This window comes from Oryctolagus cuniculus, chromosome 11, assembly GCF_964237555.1.
Source record: "Oryctolagus cuniculus chromosome 11, mOryCun1.1, whole genome shotgun sequence".
NCBI lineage: Eukaryota > Metazoa > Chordata > Mammalia > Lagomorpha > Leporidae > Oryctolagus > Oryctolagus cuniculus.
The window spans coordinates 13,379,919-13,401,096 of NC_091442.1; the positions used below are offsets into that span (position 1 = coordinate 13,379,919).

General features: G+C 59.0%; 2 protein-coding genes across 9 annotated transcripts in view; one reads left to right on the top strand and one right to left on the bottom strand.

The window, feature by feature from the left end:
- Nucleotides 1-5,240, top strand: part of NCOA5 (nuclear receptor coactivator 5) — a 34,996-nt gene extending 29,756 nt beyond the window's left edge. For all 4 annotated transcript variants that reach the window (XM_002721198.5, XM_008274783.4, XM_051844983.2 and 1 more), the window contains 3 exons: nucleotides 1,194-1,393; nucleotides 2,650-2,970; nucleotides 3,427-5,240. In XM_002721198.5, coding sequence (XP_002721244.2) covers nucleotides 1,194-1,393; nucleotides 2,650-2,970; nucleotides 3,427-4,016 — 1,111 coding nt within the window. In that variant the 3' untranslated portion in view covers nucleotides 4,017-5,240. The remainder of the gene's footprint in view (nucleotides 1-1,193; nucleotides 1,394-2,649; nucleotides 2,971-3,426) is intronic.
- Nucleotides 5,241-5,763: 523 nt separating this feature from the next.
- SLC12A5 (solute carrier family 12 member 5) overlaps nucleotides 5,764-21,178 on the bottom strand; it is a 36,556-nt gene continuing 21,141 nt past the window's right edge. For 4 of the 5 annotated variants that reach the window (XM_051844978.2, XM_070051770.1, XM_051844981.2 and 1 more), the window contains exons 10-26: nucleotides 21,007-21,105; nucleotides 20,815-20,872; nucleotides 18,514-18,688; nucleotides 17,748-17,866; nucleotides 17,345-17,443; nucleotides 16,319-16,438; nucleotides 15,832-15,936; nucleotides 14,632-14,800; nucleotides 12,389-12,584; nucleotides 11,468-11,637; nucleotides 10,939-11,070; nucleotides 9,679-9,786; nucleotides 9,323-9,445; nucleotides 9,033-9,232; nucleotides 8,715-8,729; nucleotides 8,347-8,480; nucleotides 5,764-8,199 (exon numbers count right to left, since the gene is read on the bottom strand). In XM_051844978.2, coding sequence (XP_051700938.2) covers nucleotides 8,108-8,199; nucleotides 8,347-8,480; nucleotides 8,715-8,729; nucleotides 9,033-9,232; nucleotides 9,323-9,445; nucleotides 9,679-9,786; nucleotides 10,939-11,070; nucleotides 11,468-11,637; nucleotides 12,389-12,584; nucleotides 14,632-14,800; nucleotides 15,832-15,936; nucleotides 16,319-16,438; nucleotides 17,345-17,443; nucleotides 17,748-17,866; nucleotides 18,514-18,688; nucleotides 20,815-20,872; nucleotides 21,007-21,105 — 2,114 coding nt within the window. In that variant the 3' untranslated portion in view covers nucleotides 5,764-8,107. The remainder of the gene's footprint in view (nucleotides 8,200-8,346; nucleotides 8,481-8,714; nucleotides 8,730-9,032; nucleotides 9,233-9,322; nucleotides 9,446-9,678; nucleotides 9,787-10,938; nucleotides 11,071-11,467; nucleotides 11,638-12,388; nucleotides 12,585-14,631; nucleotides 14,801-15,831; nucleotides 15,937-16,318; nucleotides 16,439-17,344; nucleotides 17,444-17,747; nucleotides 17,867-18,513; nucleotides 18,689-20,814; nucleotides 20,873-21,006; nucleotides 21,106-21,178) is intronic. The other variant, XM_051844979.2, reaches the window with a different exon arrangement.

The window sequence follows — 21,178 nt, forward strand, 5'->3', positions numbered from 1 at the left end:
ATTTCAAGAGAGTGACTAGGAAAATGGGTGTCGGGACAGCAGCAGGCAGAGTTCACAGGATCGGGTCTGCCTTGTTTGTAGACAGACACTGCTTTAGCTGTAAGCAGCTTTTTGGGGTACATAATGATAGCAGTCATTTTCTGAGCACCTACTTTGCACCTGCCCCATGGCAAGCACATCACATTGACTATTTTTAATCCTCCAGGAATCAGAATCACGTTACACGGTTTTTTTATGCATGGTAGATGCTAGGTACTAGGGCTATAATGATAACAACCAAAGCACGCTCCACCCCTTGTGTTGGTGGAGTTTACAGCCTACTCGAGCAGATGACAACAATGAAAAGAGAATGTCAGTAGTTAGAAGGAAGTTCATGGAAACACAGTGGACTGAGTCGTCGTATTCCTGTCTTACTAGTTAAGAAAATTAAGTTTCTAAGAGTTAAAAGGACTTGCTTAAAGTTCCATAACTTTGCCGGCAAATGTTTGGGCTGAGAATAAAATTCGTGTTTCCAGTATTTTTTAAAAGATTTTTATTTATTTATTTGACAGGTAGAGTTACAGACGGTGAAAGAGAGACAGAGAGAATGGTCTTCCTTCCATTGGTTCACTCCCCAAATGGCCTCAACGGCCAGCACTACACAGATCCGAAGCCAGGAGCCAGGTGCTTCTCCTGGTCTCCCATGCGGGTGCAGGGCCCAAGCACTTGGGCCATCCTCCACTGCACTCCCCGGGCCACAGCAGAGAGCTGGCCTGGAAGAGGAGCAACTGGGACTAGAACCAGCGCCCATATGGGATGCTGATGCTTCAGGCAGAGGATTAACCTAATGCGCTACAGCGCCAGCCCCTGCGTTTCCAGTATTACAGTCCATGTCTTTTCCACTGCTTTGCCGTCTCCCCGAGGACAGATAAGTTCCGCAGGTCTCAGGCAGCAGGATGATGTTAAGGAAGTGCTGGCAGACTAGAGAAGGGGACAGAAAACTTGGCAGCTGTCAACTCCATGTCACCCTAGTAAGTCAGAGCCGTTCTGGGCCCGTGTAAAGAGAGAATTGGTCCAGATCCTCATAGCCTGAGGGAAGCGCTGGGTGGACTCGGGTTTGAGTCCTCTGTGGGAGCAGTACAGCCAGCTGCAGTACAGTGTTCAGGACTGAGGTTGGTCAGGGGTGCTAACCTGAATTCTGTTTGCTCGTACAGAGATTATGCTGAATCTGTGGGGCGGAAGGTCCGAGACCTGGGCATGGTGGTGGACTTGATCTTCCTCAACACTGAAGTGTCGCTGTCACAAGCCCTGGAGGATGTTAGCAGAGGAGGCTCTCCTTTTGCTATCGTCATTACCCAGCAGCACCAGATTCACCGTTCTTGTACAGTCAATATCATGTTTGGAACTCCACAAGGTACGAGGGCTCAAGTGGGTCGTGTTCCCAGAGGTCGTCCCTGGTGAGTAATTCTGTGATGCTCTGCTCGGAAGGAGGAGGTCTGGGGCAAGAAATTCGAGTGTCAGCCCAGATGAGGTAGGCTGCTGCTCTGCGTGCGTGGAGGAGACGGGCGCTCTGGGTACAGTTCTGGGCCTGCTCCACTTGGCCTTTAGATACATGCTACAGTGCTGTGCTAGGTAGTTTTTGACAACTAATTCTAGGGCAGTGGGGACTGGTTTGTCGGATTTACTGATTTCTGTGTCCCATTTCAAGTCCTCAGCATGAAGTTCTTAAAGAGAGTTGGAAAGAAGTGCACGTGTTTGCTACTGGCCAGTGAGCTCTGGCTCCAGGGCACGTCTGGCACACACGACCCAGACGAGACTGAATCCTCTCTTCTCCCAGCTTTCAACTGGGGGACATGGAAAGTCGCAGGCTTAGAGGATACTATTTATAAGTGTGCCAGGGAAGTGAGTAGGGGGCTGTGGGGACAGGGAGGAGGGCCTGACCCCCACAGGGCCCACAGTGGGTTTCCTGAAGTCCTTCTCGGGGGTCACTCGTGGTACATGAAGCCTATGGTGTTGCAGCTGTGCCACCTGATGCCCTGCCCAGCGCTCCCACAGCCAGGCTTGCTGTGTGCCTGACGGTGCGTCTGCGGCCATAGAGCTCAGAAGGAGTTCCAGCGAGGCCTTTGTCTCGGGACTAGTCCTCGAGATGCGTGAAGACCTTTTAGAAAGCCCTGAGGCTGCTCAGCCTCCTATAAACCATGTTGCCTCCTGGGGGAGGGGGAGGAGGTGATTTCGGGTCACAGTTTGGGCTTAATCCGGATCCTTTGAGCGGATGGATTCAAAACCAGTAGGCCAGCTCTGTCCTGAGGAGCGAAGTGGAGAGCCAGCTCTGCAGAGGGGCTCTGGCCGCCTGCTGCTGGCCTCGAGGCCACGGGCCTGCCCCCCACGGCTGCTCCCCACGTGGTCTGTGTGACTCTGTGTGAGGCTGCCGTGTGTGTGTGGTTTTTACTACAAGTCTGTGATCTAGGAATTTCCCCAGAGAACCAGCGCTATCCACAGGTTTGTGTTCCCCGTTCACCTGTCTTCCCGCCTCCCCACTGCACTCCCAACCTCAAGGCTTCTGTCGTGGAATGGTTTTCTTGCTGGTTTGAGGTGAGGAGAGGCTTGGCAGAGTGCAGCAGGTGGGCGCTGTGCGCCGGGAGCAATCACTGCTGTCGTTCCCTCCCATAGAGCATCGCAACATGCCGCAGGCTGACGCCATGGTGCTGGTGGCCAGGAACTACGAGCGCTACAAGAATGAGTGCCGGGAGAAGGAGCGTGAGGAGATTGCCAGGCAGGCAGCCAAGATGGCCGATGACGCCATCCTGCAGGAGAGAGAGCGAGGAGGCCCGGAAGAGGGCGTGCGCGGGGGGCACCCCCCGGCCATCCAGAGCCTCATCAACCTGCTGGCGGACAACAGGTACCTCACGGCCGAGGAGACGGACAAGATCATCAACTACCTGCGGGAGCGCAAGGAGAGACTGCTGAGGAGCAGCGCCGACGCTCTGCCCGGTGAGCTGCGTGGCAGGGCCGAGGTCAAGTTCCCACTCTGCATGTCTCCGGTCCGCAGGCCCTGTGGGGAGGGGCAGGTCCTGGGCTCCTTGGGGTGGGGAAGGGAAATGAGCCTGGCCCTCGGGCTCCCCCGCACGCTGTCTGTGCGGCCGCGGTAACGGGACACACGGAATCTGATGCAGCACTTACTGTGGGTGGACGGCCCACGGCTGGTGCTGGCGCCCTGGGAGCCAAGATGGATGCTCTTTGTCTTCATTCGGTTTTGAAGCCGTTCTCTGGGGGAACGAGGCTGTGTGCTGTGAGCAGTGCCCACCCTGGCGTGGCCCCTTGGGAAACGATGCTGCCTTCTGTGTCCTGTGTGACCGCTGTGACTTCACTGCTTGTTCCTCCCTTGGCTGCGAGGCCTCCTGCCCCTGAGGTGCTTGCAGCCACGTGCCTCCCTCTTCTGTCTTCCAGGCCCGATTTCCCGCCAGCCACTTGGGGCGACCTCGGGTGCCTCGCTGAAGACACAGCCAAGCTCCCAGCCGCTCCAGGGCGGCCAAGTGCTGCCCTCTGCTACGCCTGCTCCAGCTGCACCCTCCACCTCCCAGCAAGAGCTTCAGGCCAAGATCCTCAGCCTCTTCAACAGTGGCACAGTTGCGGCCAACAGCAGCTCTGCTTCCCCCTCGGTTGCTGCAGGAAGCGCCCAGAACCAGAGTTTTCCCACAGCAGCGAACAGCCAGCCTCCACAGAGACCACAGGCCTCTGGCAGTCAGCCCCCAAACATGTTGGGACAGGCAGGATCTGCTCGGAACATGGGCCCCAGGCCTGGGGCTGCCTCCCAAGGGCTCTTTGGTCAGCCTTCCAGTCGCCTGGCACCTACTAGCAACATGGCTAGCCAGAGGCCTGTGTCTTCCACAGGTATCAACTTTGACAATCCAAGTGTACAGAAGGCTCTGGACACCCTGATCCAGAGTGGCCCTGCTCTCTCCCACCTGGTTAGCCAGACCACGGCACAGGTGGGACGGCCCCAGGCCCCCATGGGCTCTTACCAGAGGCATTACTGACGTCCCAGGGGCCCCTGGCCTCCTCCCAGCTACTGCGTTCTAAATAGAGCTGCTTGGAGGACGTCCTTCACATTCTCCAGGTCTCCATCCACTGTCATGAGTTTCTGCCACCTGCTCTCTTCTGCCCAAAGCTGTATTACTTATTCCCTACAGAGTCGAAGTTTGTACTACACCTGGGGGTGTATCTTCCCTGTTCTGTTTTTTGTTTTTATATAGAAGATAACTATCTCTGGGGTTACGGGGCAGTACAGGCGTCTGGGCTCCGCGTATACTTGAGGGAGCGTCTCTGGCCCTCTCTGCTGGATTTGGGGGTGGAAAGGCAGGAGGAGCAGCCCCAGCCAGCAGCGTTGGGGACGGCATTGGCCATGGTGGTGGCCGCCACCATTGTTCATTTTGAACTCACCAAGGCTTTCCACGCACCTCAGGAGCTCGAGCTCCCCTGGGGTTGCAGAGAAGCACTGCACGTGGAGGCTCCTTGTCCTCGTGCCCTCCCCCCACGTGGGGTCTGCCTTAGGATTCCTGGTCAGCCGCTCTGCGGTGCGGGATCCTGGCCGAGGCAGCTACAAAGGAAGAAAGTTCCTGCCCTAGGCAGGGTGGTGGTTTTTGGTTTTTGGCTTTTTCCCCCATTTTGCGGGAGGATCTCCAGTGGACTGAACAGCTCCAGTCACCAGCAGTTTGGCGCAGACTGTGACTCTGGGCGCCCGTGCTTCCCTCACAGTTCTGCCTGCGCCCTCTGAGGGGCAGCTCTCGGCCCTGGCCGTGGACTCCCCGCCTCTCGCTGATGGGTGTGAGCGTTGGACTCCAAGACCCGGGCTCTCTCTCCAGACCCGGGTTCTGGTTTCTGAGCAGCGGGAGGTGGGAGCATTGTGTGCACACGTGCTGCATAGGTGCCGTGCCTCGCTGTGGCGTGGGGCAAAACTGCAGGGAGGGCTTCTGGCGCTGCCCTGAGTGAGCCAGAGGGGAGCTGCCCTCTCCCTAGGGACTGTGGGCAGTGGCGCCCTGTGGGGCAGCCTCAGGGGCCCTGGCAGGGGTGAGGGAGCCGCTGTAGCTTTGGCGGAGCTCCTGCCAGTGACCAAGAAATGGTTTCAAAACTCAAGGTCCCCCAGATGGCAGCATTTCATGTTCTGACCTGTTTATGTTACATAGTGAATTTTTTTTCCTCTTTAAAACCCTTGTGTTAATAAGATGAAATGATTACTTTTTAATTAAAATGAAAAAGTCAAAGCTGTGCTCCTCTTTGTTTCCCAAGATCCCAGGGGAGGGCCCTGCCCTCAGAGCTCTGGTGTGTCCCTTGTCCTCAGCCTCAGGCAGCCCAGCGCGGCCCACCTAGGTAGAAGCCTGCTGGCTCCTGACAGCGCCGTGTTCAGGTCTGCCCCAGGCGACACTCGGGGTGGCAGCAGGTGCAGCCTCTTAGCACTGGGCAGCAGGCGGGGGCGTGGCGAGGCAGCCCTCTCCTGTCCTGGTTTCTCTTTTGCCACAGCTGTGTCACCCATTGTGCCAGGGACCCGCAGTCACAGACTGAAGGAGCGTTCGTGAACTTGGGGTAAGTGTGGTGAAGGGGGCGGCACAGGCCTCCCGTGGATTAGGGACCCGAGTGCCGGCAGCACTGAGCCTGACCCCCTGTGCAGCCCAGGATGGACCGGAGCTGGGCCACAGCCACCCCTTCTGTCAGGGACCCGTGGCGCTGCTGAGTATGCCTTTGGGTCCTGGAGGGGCCCCCTGGAGTGTCAGCACACCTCAGGCTGTGAAGGGTATAATAAAATTATTTTTATTGCATTTTGTGCAGACAGGAATCTAAAAAATACAGTAAAAGCCATAAAGCATTAAATGGGAGCATTCAACACTGAAGGAAAGAACCAACCCTCTCCTTTTCGTATTGGCACAAAGAACACAAGAGCAGTACTGAGGCAGGATGCGGAATACCAGAACACAAAGTGAAAGGCAGGCCTAGTAATAATAGTGATAATAGTAATAAATACTCTGATTTGGTCTGCAACCTCTCCTATTTACAAGGGCTCTGCACACGGATTGGCTAAAACGGAAGCAACACTAGTCACCACTACAAGGCTATTGAAATATTGCACTCAGAATAAAAGTCACTTGGATGGACATGAAACACCTAGCTACAGTGGTTTTTATAAAGATAATCTGATGGATGACTGGGATAACATTCATAACAAATATTGCACGTGTAGCACAGAGAACTTGGGTTTTTGTTGTGGGATTTGTTTTTTTCATCAACGGAAACTTAGCTCTTGCCAACCAGACAGTCTGGGCCCAGAGTGCAACTTTCTTTCCCTATGTGGTGGTATCGCAGCCCCTGCCCACTTCCATCCAGCCCACTGCAGCCGCCCAGGCGCTCAGGGACCCAGCTGTGTTCTCAGAGGGAGGTCGTTGGAAGGATGCAGGGGGCTGGTGTCTAAAGCCTCCAACTTCCTGATTGGTGCTGGGAGAATCTGTGCAGCCCCCTGATTGTTGGAAATACCAGAGGCCTTGACCTAACCAGCAGCCCTCCAGACCTCCCCTCTGCACACGCACACACGCACACATGCACACGCACGCACGCACCCCTGTCTAGATGGCACCAGCTGCAGCTCTGCCTCAGGCTCAAAGGACAGGAGGTGGTGAGGTCAGGAGTGCCCGGGGTCCCCAGCTCTGGGGCGGGGGCAGGATGTCCTAACTAGGTGTGCAGGTCAGGGCTCTGGGGCTGGAGGTACTGTACCCAGTCCCAGAGGGTGCTGGAACGAGCATGCAGTGCCTGTCCCCCTGCGAAACGTGCCCTGGGGGAAGGGAACCCAGCCAACGCCTCTCTGACCGGGCTGTGGAGCGGAAGCGCCCGGGACTGGAGGTGGGAAAGCCGAGGGCCTCGGGTCCCGGGTAGAGGAGGGCAGAGAGGCGCTCAGAGCAAGGCGCCTTGGCGACTCCAGCCCGCCTCCAGGCTCAGGAGCCTAGGAGACAGCTGGCGGCCGCCGCTGGGCAGCGGGCTCGGGCCCCAGAACCCAGAAGGTGGCTGGGTCCCCGAGGCGGGAGCTGGGGACAGGGGAGGGAACATCACGGGTGGTGCTGGGGCCTCCCTAAACCAGTGTCACCCCCCGCCGCCTCACCTGTCCCAGGGAGGAGACTGGGAAGGAGGCGCCCTCCAGCTCCACGATTTCAGTCTTTGGCGAGGAGCCGTGGAATAGGGGGAGCAGGCGACAAGCCGACTGGGGAGAGACGCCTGCTCCCCGGCGAAGGCACCGGGGCGGGGCTTCCTCGGTGGGGCGCGGGCCTGTCTCGCCCGCTCCTCCTGGACGAGCGCCCCTCCCCTATCCTGGCCCCAACTTGCATAAGAGCCGAGGGGAGAGAGGGTGAATCCAGAAGACGCTGGTCTGTCTCAGTCTCCGGAAAGAACAGGAGGGACGAGGGGAAGCCGAGGGCACGCGCAAGAGGCGAGGAGGCGAGAGCAGGGCGGGGGTGTCGAGGGGCCAGGACCACGACCCCCGCCTGGGCCTAAAGCACTTGGGCTCTCAGAATCCCGCAGACGGCTAGGGAAACCCCGCCGCCCGGGGCTCTACCTCCCCCGGGCGCCCCCGGCGGGAGAGCTCGACAGCGGCGCGAAGAGAAGTCCGTTGCGCTTCTCGTCATGTAAATATGGGGACGTTAAAAATACACGCTATGTCTCCTGTACACTATGTATAGGCTCGGCCGGCGCGGCCCCCGCGGCGCGGCGAGAAGGGCGCCTCGGACCGCCCGGAGCGCACGAGCGCAGCGCGAGGACCGCGGCGCGGCGGGGAAGGGGCAGGGGCCGCGCCGACTGCTGGGGTCCTCGGGCCCCAGCTCCTCCGCTCCCCGCGCCTCCTCCCGACCTTTATTGCAGCGTCTCCTCCAGCGGGGCGAGGCCGGGCTCAGCATCGGGGCAGCGCAGCCGGGGCCCACAGACCCCCGGGCCAACGCGGCGTGCCCTCTCCGAGTCAGCCGCGGCGGGCGTGGCCTCGGGCTTCAGGCAGCGGGAAAAGGGGCCGGGGCACGGGCACGGGGTCTGTATGTAAACGGTGACAGCGGCGGGGGGCGCGGGCCGGGCGCGCCTGGGCCCGGGCGGCAGGTCCCGGCTCTCAGGAGTAGATGGTGATGACCTCGCGGCCGCCGCCGCGGACCAGCATCACGCGGTCCAGGTGCTCCGTGAGGACCTCGAGGAACTCCATGTCTGCGAGGCCGTCAAGGAGAAAGCCCCGGGGCCCTTCCCACCGCGGCCCTGGCCGGGGTGCTGACCTGGAGGCAGGCGCGGCTCGGCTGGCCGGCGTACCCCCCTCCCCCCGCCTCCCGCCCCGCCCCCGCGCAGAGCCCAGGATACAGTTCTCATCGCCGTTGCGGTTGCGAGGAGGCCCGGGCATGTTGAGCAACACCAGCTTGGCATCCCGGGACTTCTTCACGATCACCTCGTTCAGCCGCACGGCCGTGTGCATGCGCCGCACGTTGGACTGGTTCCTGCGGGAGCACGCAGGCGGCCAGCGCGTGAGCCCCGGGGAGGAGGCGCTGGAGCCAGCTGCCCTCCCAGGCCGCCCTGGGCCGCTGGGTCTCCGGCCCCGGCGGCAAGGCCAGGACCACCAACCCCAGACAGCTCCCAGCTGGGCTATTCAGAGACTCCAGGGGTTCCTGATGGAATAGCAGAGCAGGGACCCTGGCCAACCACAGAGAATGAAAAAAGGCAGACGCACTTACAAGTTCTCCCACTCCCTTCAGGTAACAGGAGAGAAGCAAAGAGAGAGAAAGAGAGGGGTCAGAAAAAGAGGAAGAGGCAGGGGCCTGAGACACTCATCTGCACCTGCTCCCCCAGCCTCCACATCCGCCACCTCCCCTGCCTGCACCTGCCAGAAGTTCTAACCCTGGCTCCCAAGTCCTCCAATGGGGAGAGCAAGGCGGTGCCGGGGCTGGGCCTCCAGGCTGCCAGCCAGGACCCCTTGTGCCCATTTGCTCTGCCGTGGGGAGCAAGACCCATTGGGTCCTCCCCAGCCCCAGCCTTCAGCCCAGTGCTCGTACGGTTTCATGCTGAAGAAGTCCTTGATGCCCTCGGAGGAGACAGGACTGGGGCCCTTGTTCTTCTCTGCCACAGACTTGTCCTTGGTCCAGGTGAGATGCACCTTCTCGGGATCCACCTCGCCCCCCCCTTCAGGCTCCTCCCCTGGGGACGGCGAGCTGCTGGGGCAGCTGGGAGCACTCTGGTCATGGATCAGCTGCACCTGCAGAATGAATGAGGGGACAGCGGGTGACTCCTGGGAGGCCAAAGGCTGTGCTCCCGCTAGCTGGGGCCACGCCACCCAGGGCCACACCTCCTCCTCTGGCTTCTCCTCGCTGTCGCCAGCTGTCTCCTCTGGGACGTTGAGGCGGAGCCGAGTGTTGGCTGGATTCTTTCTCCGGATTGAGCCTCGAGACTCATCGGTGATGCTCTGGATCTGGGGGGTGACACAGGTTGACAGCTCTGCTGGAGGTCACCGGCCACCTCCTGCCAAGACCTCCCCGCCCCTCCCCCACAGCTGTTGGTCAGCCCGGATGCTTGCTTCCCAGAACTACCACAGTGCAGTGCTGCTGCCCCACGACCTGGCTCCCCCACCTCCTCACCATCCAGTAACGAAAGGGTTCCTGGCAGCAGCTTGAGGCTCTGAGAGCCCAGCCGAGGCAACCTCACCTCCCGCTCCCGCTCGTTCTTGGTCAAGTGCATCTGTTTGAGGATCTGGGAGCGTTGCTCCATCACCAGCGTCTTCTCATAGGTGTAAGCCGAGATGTCGCTCTCATGCTGTGGGCGGCCAGGGGTGGGGGTGGGAGGTGAGAGCGGCAGGGGAGCAGAGCACGAGATCTGTGCCCGGGTGAAAGGTCAAGGGACAGGGAGGCCCCTTCCTGCTGCCAGACTCAGGCTTCCCAGCACCTAAGCCGGCCAGTACCTAACCCAGCTGGTATCTAACCCCGTCTGTTCCTAACCCAGCCGGTACCTAAGCCAGCCGGTGTCTAACCCAGCCGGTATCTAAGCCAGCCGGTGTCTAACCCAGCCGGTATCTAAGCCAGCCGGTATCTAAGCCAGCCGGTATCTAAGCCAGCCGGTATCTAACCCCGTCTGTACCTAACCCAGCCGGTACCTAAGCCAGCTGGTGTCTAAGCCAGCAGGTGTCTAACCCAGGCGGTACCTAACCCAGCCAGTATCTAAGCCAGCCGGTACCTAACCCAGCTGGTACCTAAGCCAGCCGGTATCTAAGCCAGCCAGTATCTAAGCCAGCCGGTGTCTAACCTCATCAAGGGCTGCGGAGGCAAGGACTGAGCAGACAGGGCAACATTCCTGGAAGGCAGACAGCCTGCTCCCTCCTCAGCCCAGTGCGGGACCAGGCAGGTGAACAGAGGAACTACTGAATGAGTGGACTAATTAATCACCTGAGTGAATGGAGAAGGGAGGAAGTAAGGAAAGGAACAAAAGGATGAATGAGTATATCCACGGGTGAATGGAGGGCTGAGTGAGTGGAAACATCAATGGGTACAGAGGCAGAGGAATGAACGCGGAGAGGTGGGTGGATGGATACACACATGAGAGGCTGTGGTGTCGTCACCCGGAACACAGACTAGAGTCAGCCTGCCCAGGTTCGAATCCTGACTGCCCCTCCCCGCGTAGTGCTGGGCTTAGACCTGCTGGTGCCTCCACTTCCTAATCTATAAAAGGGACTTGCTGATAAGCTATCCACCTCACTGGCTGCTGTGTGGACAATCTGTGCCTGACCTGGAATGAGCCCTATTGGACGCAACTGAGGGGTGGAGGGAGGGACTTCGATCAGCAGGAAGAGATCTGGCATCAGGAGCCGAATGGCACGGCACAGGGTTGCCCTATGAGGTGCTGGGGCAAAGAGGAAAGAGACCGGAGGAGGGGCACCCCAGACCCCCAGGCCCCTGCGGCGCCGGGACTCACCATCTCCACCACCTCCACCTCCGCAGTGATGCGCAGGTGGTAGAGGAAGGTGGTCAGGTCCTTCTTCATCTGAATGCTGTTGTCGTCCATCTGGGCCACAGTGAAGATGCGCATCTTGCACTTCCGCCACACCTGCGGGGTGGGGGGCGGGGGTGGTGGTCCAGGAAGACGCCTGGAGGACAGCCAGCGCCGGAGGGGCACCCACCCTCCCCACGCGCTCAGCGCACACGAGCGGGCCTGAGCTCCTGTATCCCGGGACCACTCCCTGCAAAGAAGCCCCCGCGTAGGTCTGGGGTCCCCTGTTAAAGTCTCACTCGTTTGTGGCGGGGTGGGGGGGGCATCCCTCACCCTTACAGCCAAGCACTCCTCCCCAGGACACCCAGTCACGCCCACCGTCCCCGAGCGGAGGCAGTGCGGCGGCATCCGCTCCCCTCCCCAGGAGCTCACAGGGCCGGAGGCGGTGCGGGCCGCTGAGCCCGGCCAGGCCCCTGAGCCCGGCCCGCAGCGGGCGCGCGTGCTGGGCGCTCACCTTGTGATGCCGCAGCAGGAAGGGCAGCAGCATCAGCATGCCTCCGTCGTGCACGATCCACCAGACGTCGATGCTGCCCTCCGAGAAGCGCTCGGGGTTCCCGGGAAACATGGCCACGTTCTTGGTGACCAGCAGGGCCAGGTGGCCAGCTGTGGTTTCCCGCACCAGCTCTGGGGTGGGGGTGGGGCAGAGAGAGCGTCAGAGGGGGCCCTCTCGGCGCCCCACCCTGCCTGGCTTCAGCCTTTGCGCATCACGTGGTTGTCGCCAGCATCGCTCTCTCTGGAGCTGCATTTCTGCCTCCGTCCAGCGGCAACGTCACCAGCCCCGTCTGCGGCACGGCCTCACGGAATCCTCCCGACCCCTCCTCCTAACTGCGGTCCCCCGACGCTTGGAGGGGCTGCTTCAACCCTGACATCCCAGCTGCATGACCTGGAGAACACTCCAGACTCCCTCTGTGCCTCAGTTTCACACCAACAGCGCAGAACTAACAAGGCCTCGCCCTCCCGAGACGGACGAGAGACTCAGCTGGCTTCGCTGTCCGGGCGCACAGAACGCACGCTACGATGGGAGGGAGTTCACTGCTCCCGCGCACCGGCACTGCCGAGGGGTCGGCCGCTCAGAGAGGGTGAGTCACGTGTGCGCCGTCACACAGCTAGGGAGCACCAGAGCCGACACAGCCCCCTGGCCACTGGAACTCCAAAGCTGACGCTCTCCGCACTGCCCTTCACACCCCTCCTCCCAGGGCCTGTGAGCCCGCAGAAGCCAAGACCATCGTCTCATTCACAGCCGAGTCCCCAGCGGCCAGCAAAGCGGCTGGCACAGGCCCAGCTCGTCGCCGGCACGGGCCAAGTGCACAGCAGTCAGGCTGTGTTTGGGAAACCCCTCGGACTCAAGAGAAGCCCCCTACTCGCCCCGCGTTACCGATGAAATTCCTCCAGGTCTGGTGGTCCTCCTTCTGCCGCCAGTTGCGGGGCCAGCCCACGAGCACCGTGTTGTGCTGCAGGCCCCCGAGGCCCCCGGATTGAATGAGGTGGGACACGCCGTCACGCAGGTTCGAGGAGATCACCACCTGGCAGAACCCCTTCACCTTCTCCGCCTCCATCAGGCGCCGGATGGACTGCGGGTGGGGGCACGGGTTCAGACACGGACTCGCTCCGGGCCCCTCCCCCCCCACCCGGGCTCTGGCTGGGCCCCTGCAGCCTCCCTGCCTCCCCCTCGCTCCTCCCTCCGCCCCCATCTTCCCAAAGCTCAGCTCTGATCATGTCAGCCTGGGGCGCCAGCATCCCGCTGGCTCCCTGCTGTTTAGGATCCGTGCTCCTTTGATCAATCGAGGCTCTCGTCACCCTCCCCTCCCACTTGTCACACAGTCCCCCACCCCCACCCCACAGCACGCTCCACCCCCACTGGCCCAGCCTCCTCAGATACCACCCCCACCCAGACCAGAATTAAACTGGGTTTCTCTGCATGACCAGGCAGCTTGTTTTAACAGTTTTTCAAGTAGCACAATAGTAAGTATTTTATGGACCTGCACTACGAAAGGAGTGTTATTGTGCCCATTTTATCAGTCAGGAAACTGAGACTCAGAGAAATTAAGACTCGCCTAGGGGCCAGCGCTGTGGCGAAGGTTAATCCTCCGCCTGTGGCGCCAGCATCCCATATGGGTGCCAGTTCCTGTCCCAGCTGCTCCTCTTCTGATCCAGCTCTCTGCTATGGCCTGGGAAAGCGATGGAAGACGGCCCAAGTGCTTGGGCCCCTGCACCCGCGTGGGAGACCCGGAAGAAGCTCCTGACTCCGGATTGGCCCAGCTCAGGCCGTTGTGGCCATTTGGGGAGTGGACCACACTCTACCTCTCTGTAACTCTGCTTCTCAAGTAAATAAATAAAATATTTAAAAACAAACAGGGGTCACCTAAGAACACACGGCTAATGAGGGGATTTTGAGCCCAGGTTCGGGACTCCAGCCCCACCCTCTTAATCACCACCCTGACTTCAGAGGTCCAAGCCCTGTCCCCACCTCCTGGCGGAGTGACCCTGGGTAGGTTACCTGGACTCCAGGAGTCTCAGCTTTCCTGTCTGTCAAATGGGGTCATAACAGCGACCCCACTTAGGAACAGGGAGAAGGGCACGGCGTGGTGTGTGCAGGGGCTCCCAGTCCTACCTGGTACCGGCTCTAACGCAGCACTGCTCAGCATCAGCGGGTTTGAGGGCTGCTGGGTTTGCCCTGTGTTCCCTACCAGCCCTCGATCTCGGGGCCGCCACCTGGTCTTAAACACGTCCCTCGCCCACTGCTCAGCCCAGTGCCTGGCACAGGGCCACCCTTGGCCACAGCACTGAATCGCACTGACCAGTGGAGGCCTCCAGCTGCAGGCCCTGACAGATCTGCGTGAGCGGGCCAGTGAGGCAGAAACAGCAACTGTCACAAGCCATTAGGGGCGCCCTCCCCCACCCCGCCTCGCCTCCCCCAGGCTCCCTTTTCTCTCTCCCATCCCAGCCACAGCCCTGAGGGGGCAGAAGGGCCTGAGCAGCAGCCAGAACTCACTTCCTCGGCTGCCCACTGGCTTCCAAACACCTCCAAGTGTGCTCAGTGCAGACTCTGGCCACCCCAGGCCCCGCCGACTGCGCACGCGGCTCTGTGCACACGGGCCAGAGGCTGCAGCCCTGAGCAGGTGACGTGGAGCCAGGGATCCAGCTACAAACCCTGCCTGTGCTTCCAGCCACTCTGTGGGCTTCAGCAAACTGCTTTCCCCCACTGGGCCTCAGCTGCTCCCTGTGCCAAACATGGATACTCCCCCTGCCGACTCCCGACAAGGTAGGGATCAGTGGGGTCTGGATGCGAAAACACACAAAGATTTAACCTTGGGCAGGAAGAAGTCCGAGTAGGAGCCCAGCAGTCCTAACTTGAGCCTGGGTGCTCTGTCCCTAGACAAGCCACCTGCCTTCTCTCAGCCTCAGTTTCCCTATCCATAAGATGGGCCATCCTGACTCCGAAGGGCTTTGGTTCTGTGAGCTGAATTCTAAGGAGCTCTAAGCCCTTGGCTTCTCTTCTAAAGAAAAGGACAAAAAAGCCTGAGCCCCCTTCGGCCCCCAGGTGCCCACGGCAAGAGGAGTTCAAAGGACACCTCCTGTGCCCTGGCCTCCCCTCACCCTCCCAGGGCCTCCACTCACCTCCTCCGCCCGCTGGGCCTGGGGATGGTTGTCCAGAAAGGTGCCCTCCAGGACGGAGCCCACAATGGTCAGGCCCTTCCCGGCCTTGAGCTGGGAGGTCAAGGAGAGCAGCTGGGGGTGCACCACATTCTGGTCTTGGTCCACGCGCACCAGCACCAGCAACTGAGGCCTGAGAGAGAGCAGAGCCACATCCCAGTCTCCGTCACCCCCCACTCCCATCTCCAGTCCACCGACTGCCACCCTACACCCCCACCCACCGACAGCCCCAGCACCCAGCCAGCCATCTGAACATCCCCCGTCTCCCCACGCGCCCACCCGTCCTTCTCCCCACCCACCTCGCCTATCCAGCCATCTTACCCCCCATGTATTCTGCTCTCCACTCGCCCCCTCATAGCCACATTAATTTACCCACGCATGCATTATTCGCTCATTTACCCACCCAGCCACCCCCACTCTCCATTCACACACATCCGTCTCCTCACCCAGCTGCCCTCCCATACAGATCCCACCCATCCACCCTTCCATGCATCCACTCATGTCTTTACTCCTTAGTCCCTCCCTCCCGTTCGTCTGACCACCACCAAGCTAACTGCCCTAAGCACCTACTCCGGCTACCACCCATGCCAAGTGGCTGAGAATTCACAGACAAGTCATGCACAGCCCTGGTCTGGGAGACGCAGTCTAGCTGGCAGCAGCGAGGACGAGCCAACAGTGTCCCCAGCACGTGGTACAGGACTTGGAGAGATGAGGGAGGCTCTGGGACTGCAGAGCACTTGGTGAGAAAGCGAGCCAGGCTCGGGGCGGGGGGCAAAGACTCCGGTCCCGACCCTGCCTTCTGTGACCCCTGAGACCCTCTCTGGCCCCTGACATGCTGACTTGGAATGGAATGGATGAGTGCGTCACTGCTCTAGAGATCCTGAGAGCCCGTCACGCTGAGTGTGAGCGAGTCCACTCCCCCAGAGCCAACGGCACCTGGGAGGGTGTTTCTGTGGCTCTGCGTGGCCCTGTGCCACCTGTAGCAGCTCTGAACAGTGAGTGAACAGAGAACGAGCAGGCTGGCCTGGCGGGTGGGGAGTGGGTGAGCAAACGTCTGGGATTCAGCTCAGCCTTGCTATGGGAGGGGGCAAGGGGTCAGACAAGGCTAGACCCACGGGGCCACGCAGCAGAACAGCCCCTCACACACACACCCTCCCCACTCACCTCCAGTTCTTGGTGTGCGGGGGCCCCTCCTCCAGGCGCAAGAGGGCATAGCGGGCAGCACTAAGAGACAGGCCTCGGATCCCATCACCCCACTCCTTCTCCGCCCTGGGGGCCGAGAAGGGGACCACGTGAGGGCAGGGAACCAGCGGGTCGCAGGGAGAACCAACTACCTGAAGTGGCTGCCCCTGGGCTGTGCCACCCATCTTGGGCTCTGAAAGGACGTGCAGGCCACTGCAGCCACCAGGCTGGGTCAAAGTCAAAGCCTTGGCTAGATGGCTCCTAAACCACTTCTGTCCATTTCACAAAGCTCCTGGCCCTGTCCCCCAAGTCCCAACCCCACCCTTATCACCCAGCTCCTGCCAGTCCAGCCTCACCGGCTCCCACTCCCTGCCTTGTCCCCACACCCAGCACCCCAGGCACCCACTGCCCCACCCCTCCCTCCGGTCCCACCCCTCACCCTATCCCAGCCCGCCTGGCATTCACTCACCCGCGGTACTCGATGTACTTGTAGATGAGCCCGGCAATGAGCATGGCCACCAGCGCGTAATACCAGGAGCAGATGAACATGAGGGCAAGGCAGAGACTCATGCCCAGGAAGGAGAGGGTCCTGGACAACGAGGAGACCCAGCCTCTGAACCCTGACAGAGCTGTCGCTGGAGCCAGGGCTCGGGCGGCAAGAGTCAGAGCACAGGGCTGGGGGAGCTCCCACCAGCACATCCAGGAGGGCCGCGGGGCAGCCATGACGGGCACCACCCCAGCCTGGCTCACTCCTGAGTCACTGTGCTTCCAGGCCCTGTGCCTCTGTCCCTGCCAGACAGCCTTGGCCAGCTCGGTTCTGAGACAGGGCCTCCTGGAGGGAGGCCACCGGCAAGCCAGGAGCACCCAGATGAGAGTCTGGCAGCCCCAGCTCTAGTCCCATTACGCCCACGTCTTTCCGGCTCCCTTGGGCCAGTCCCTGCCCCCTGGCCATCTGCCCCTGCAGTCCTTGGGGGTAAGGATGGCCATGTAGTAAAACAAGAAGCACCACAGCCTCTGTGTGATGAGCACTTTCTGTAATGCTCACGAGAATCCCATGAGGGTGGTGGGTGGCTGTCATGCCCATTCCACAGGTGGGAAAACAGGTTCAGAGAAGCCCTAGCATCAACCCAGGATCTCACAGCTAGGAAGTGCAGAGTCAGGATTCGAACTCAGGGCCAGGCTGAGTCCCAACCTCCACACTCTACTGAAACATGGAGCATTGTAGACAGCAGGGGAGTGAGAGTTGAGACCGCTCACGACTGCACATTATTATCTAGGATTACAAGGAGAACCTGGAGCTAGCTAGCTGGACTACCAAGTCTGGAGAAAATGGGATGCTCTATTCAGGTGTGGGATCAGGTGTGGAAGGAGGGAGTGGGGCAGTGGGTGCCTGGGGTGCTGGGTGTGGGGCCAGAACAAGATGGGCCAGGGTAAGGTGGGCACTGGGGCAGAGGTGAGCGAACGGTTCAGCAGTGGGGGAGGGACAGGCACCCACCAGTGGTAATATCGAAAGCGTGGCCTCCAGTTGGGTGTCCTCAGCAGGGTCTGCACTGCACAGGCCAGGTTCACAAACATGTAGCACATCAGGAAGAACCTAGGACACAGAAAAGCCCCCCAGAGAGACCGAGATGCAAAAGGAAAGCAAAAACAGAAACAGAGACACCGGGAGAGAAAGGGGAAAGACCAGGGAGATGGAAGAATCAGCCTCTGGTGATTAGGAAAGAGTTTAAAGGCCAAACCCCCTTACAACACACCCCGATATGAGTAGGGGTGAATCTCTATATAACAAAGGAGAGGCTTCTGGGAACGGCGGGGAACTTCCTGGGGTAATTAGCATTGGGTGTGTGGTCAAGGGTCACAGCAGAGGTGATGGGGAGTGCATGAGGCCAGACACGCACATAGAGAGGATGGGGGCGACCTCGTCGAGGGAGGCGATGAGAATGCCAATCTCGCAGATGCAGGCCGTCAGCAGCAGTGCCCAGGTTGGTTCTCCGTTGGCTTTGCCGTGGCCAAAGACCTGGGGACAGAGCAACCATTGTGGGGACTGGGACCTTAAGGACTTCTTGCTCTCCCCAGCAGTCCTGGGGACCCCTGGAGCAGAGGCAGGATGCCATAACATATGGTATGGGGTGGGGGGAGGCAGAGGATGCGCCATTTCTCACCCTCTGGGGAACTCAAGGGAGTGGCAGGCTCCTGCTGTGTCCTTCCCACCCTGACATTGGTGGCCCCGTGAGCTCAAGTTCAAATGACCCCTGAAGGGGAAAAGAAGCTCCAGTGGGACGGGTGGGAGAGGAGCCAGCAGGTCGGCCAGCAATGGCTGTGACTGAGGTTCACACAGCTGTACTTTCAGAACCATGGACAGTACTCCCTCTTCTTGCCCTTTGGCTACCTCTCTGAGTCCCGGGCCAACCACTCGGCCTAAGAAGGGCCATTTAATTTTTCCCTAAGACCAGACAGTACTCAAAGTGCTCAGATAGTGCTCATGGCACCAACCATGGGCCAAATCTCAAATAATGGCCACCCACTTCCTCAGTGTAGAGCAGATGGGTCCAGGAGGCAATTCAAGGCTGGTGGCGGCCCTGTGAGGTTCACCGTGAGGCCTCTCTGGACAGAAGTCTGGCTGGTTGGTCCACTGGAGTGGGCAGTTCACCTTCCAAAACTGACCTGAAGGAAGGGTACTATGCCATCCCGAGAGATGGCCTGCAGCAGGCGAGGGGCCCCTGTGAGGCTCTGCAGCCCTGCCCCACAGGTGGAGAAGAAAGATCCAATGACAATGACCCAGGGAGATGGCCAGGCCAGTGTTCCCACCACTAAGTTGCCATTAACAGCTTCACCAAACCTGGAATGAAGCAGAAGGGGACAGGAGAAGCCAGGTGAGCAATGCCACCTGATTTCCAGGGCAGGTTCCCCACACCAACTGCAGGGTCAACTGCATGCCTACCACAGGCTGTGGCTCTGGACAGGCGAGAGGAGTCACAAATCCCTAAAAGTCCTGGGCACTTCCTGTCTGTCACACAGACAGGAAAACCATTTGGCTACTCTGGGCCTCAGCTTCCTCAGCTGTAAAACGAGAGTCATTACACACCCACCTCATTACCATGATGAGAGGATCAAAGGTGCTAACGCGATCGATCCTAGCAAATGGTCAAATGTTAATATTACGCTATCCTGGGACAATCTCAGCCTATTAGAACCTCAGTGTCTCCATCTGAAAGATGGGAGTTCTGGGGGTGAGGCAGGTAGTCAACAGAGTGGTGAAGTGGGTAGATCGCCATTTGGGACGGGATGACCGCATCCTGTACCCGAGTGCCTGATTCGAGTCCCAGCTCCTCTGCTTCCAATCCAGCTTCTTGCTAATTATCATCCTCAGAGTTAGCAGGTACTTGGGTCCATGCTGCCCACATGGGAGACCCAGATGGAGTTCTGGGATCCTGGCTTCGGCTTGGCCCAGCCCTGGCTTTTGCAGGAATTTGGGGAGTGAACCAGTGGATGGACACACACACATACACTCTCTCTCTCTCTCTCTCTCTCTCTCTCTCTCTCTCTCTCATAAAATGAAAATAAATAAATAAAAATGTAAAACATTAAGAAATGATGGGAGTTTTGGGCTCATCATGGGGTCAGGGTGTGAGAAAGAAAAGAATTTTCTAACCATGACAGTGTCCTAAAATGGGAGCTGCTGCCTCAGCAGAACAGTGCGCTCAAATGGGCCACTGCTGTAGTGTCCCAGGAACCAGATGCAGGGCTGTGCTGAAGGACCTGCTATGAGGACTATGATTAAATGAGATTACCAGGTTGAAGTGCCCCAAACTAACAAACGCAAGGTGTGCAAATTGTCCATTTGGCCAGGTCACTCCCATGTTTAAATCTCTTTGGTTTCCTCTGTCTTCATGTATATACTAAATTTCCAGTCTCCTGCAGCTGAAAATCGCATCTCTAGACCTGGCTCCAGTCTAGGGCGACAGAATTATGTCCCCATGACATCACTTTACAGAATCCCAGGTGGTGCCCATGGAAGGTGATTCTGTGATAAGACCTTCCCTTCACTCTGCTGGGCGTATGTGCACAAGGCTTGGAACCACGTGTATACACCCTCGCATGCACATGAGCACAGCCCTTCCTCCCCCAGCCCTTGTCCACTTTTCCCCTGAGGTTCCCTCTACCCTCTTCATCAACTGATCTCTGCTCAGCATGGACCGTGGGATGGCCATTCCTCAGTGTCACTAGCCCCCCTGTGGATACCAAATCCATGGATGCTCCAGCTCCTTATATACATGGAGTAGAGTTTTCACAGAACCTATGTACATCCTCCTCTATCCTTTACCATCTTAGATGACTTATAATACCTAATGCAACACAAACGCTATATAAGTCACTGCTGTGCTGTATTGTTTGGGGAATAGTTTCACAAGAAAAAAGTCTGTGCACGTTCAGTACAGATACCAATTTTTTTCAAATATTTTCAATCCATGGTTATCTGAATCCCAGATGCAGAATCCACAGTGATGTGCCTGAGACACCTGTATCCTCCCTTCCTCTGGGAAGGCTTCTCCAACCTGGGGACAGCCCCCTGTGTGTTCCCAGAGCCCTGACTTCCTTCATGGCCACCCTATCACTTCACTTGCAAGTGGGGTCAACACCCACAAAGAGCTCCTTCAGGACAAAAACCAGGTGTTACTTATTTCACCACACAACCCGAACCTCGGACAGTGGCCCACGTAGACATACGATAAATGCTAGATGAATTAGTGAATCACTAGATTTTTAAAGAAAAAGAAAGTATCATTATCCTAGAGGAAATGAGGCTGCTTTCAAGCTTCCAGACCCGGAGTGTCACGAGAAAGACGAAATGCAGTGTAAGGAGGTGACAGTGTAAGCAGCCCCCGTGGCCCGTCTCCCACAGGCTGCTTGCGTGGGTCCCAACACCTTCCCCTTCCCTTCCTCAACCCTAATTCTCTTACTTACTTGTCCCGCAGGACGACCCCCTCAATGCAGGCCCCAAACAGGACAACAGAGCTGATATCTGTAGAATAGAATGAAGGAAAATCCCCGAAGTGAAGTGCCCCCTCCTCCCTGCCCCCCTGCACTGGCCAGGTTAGGCTGCCCCCCCCCAGCACTCCCCACCCAGGATGGCCCCAGTGCCACAGCACAGGATACAGACAGCAGAGGTGGTGGCGATGGCCAGGATGGTGCCGGTAGGGATGGACTTCTGGGCATCCCGCAGGTCCCCAGAGCGATTAGAGCCAGCCATGATCCCTGTGAACAGACGAGCAGTTAGCACAGGGGCCAGGGCCACAGGTCCCAAGACAGACAGAAGAAACACACAGGC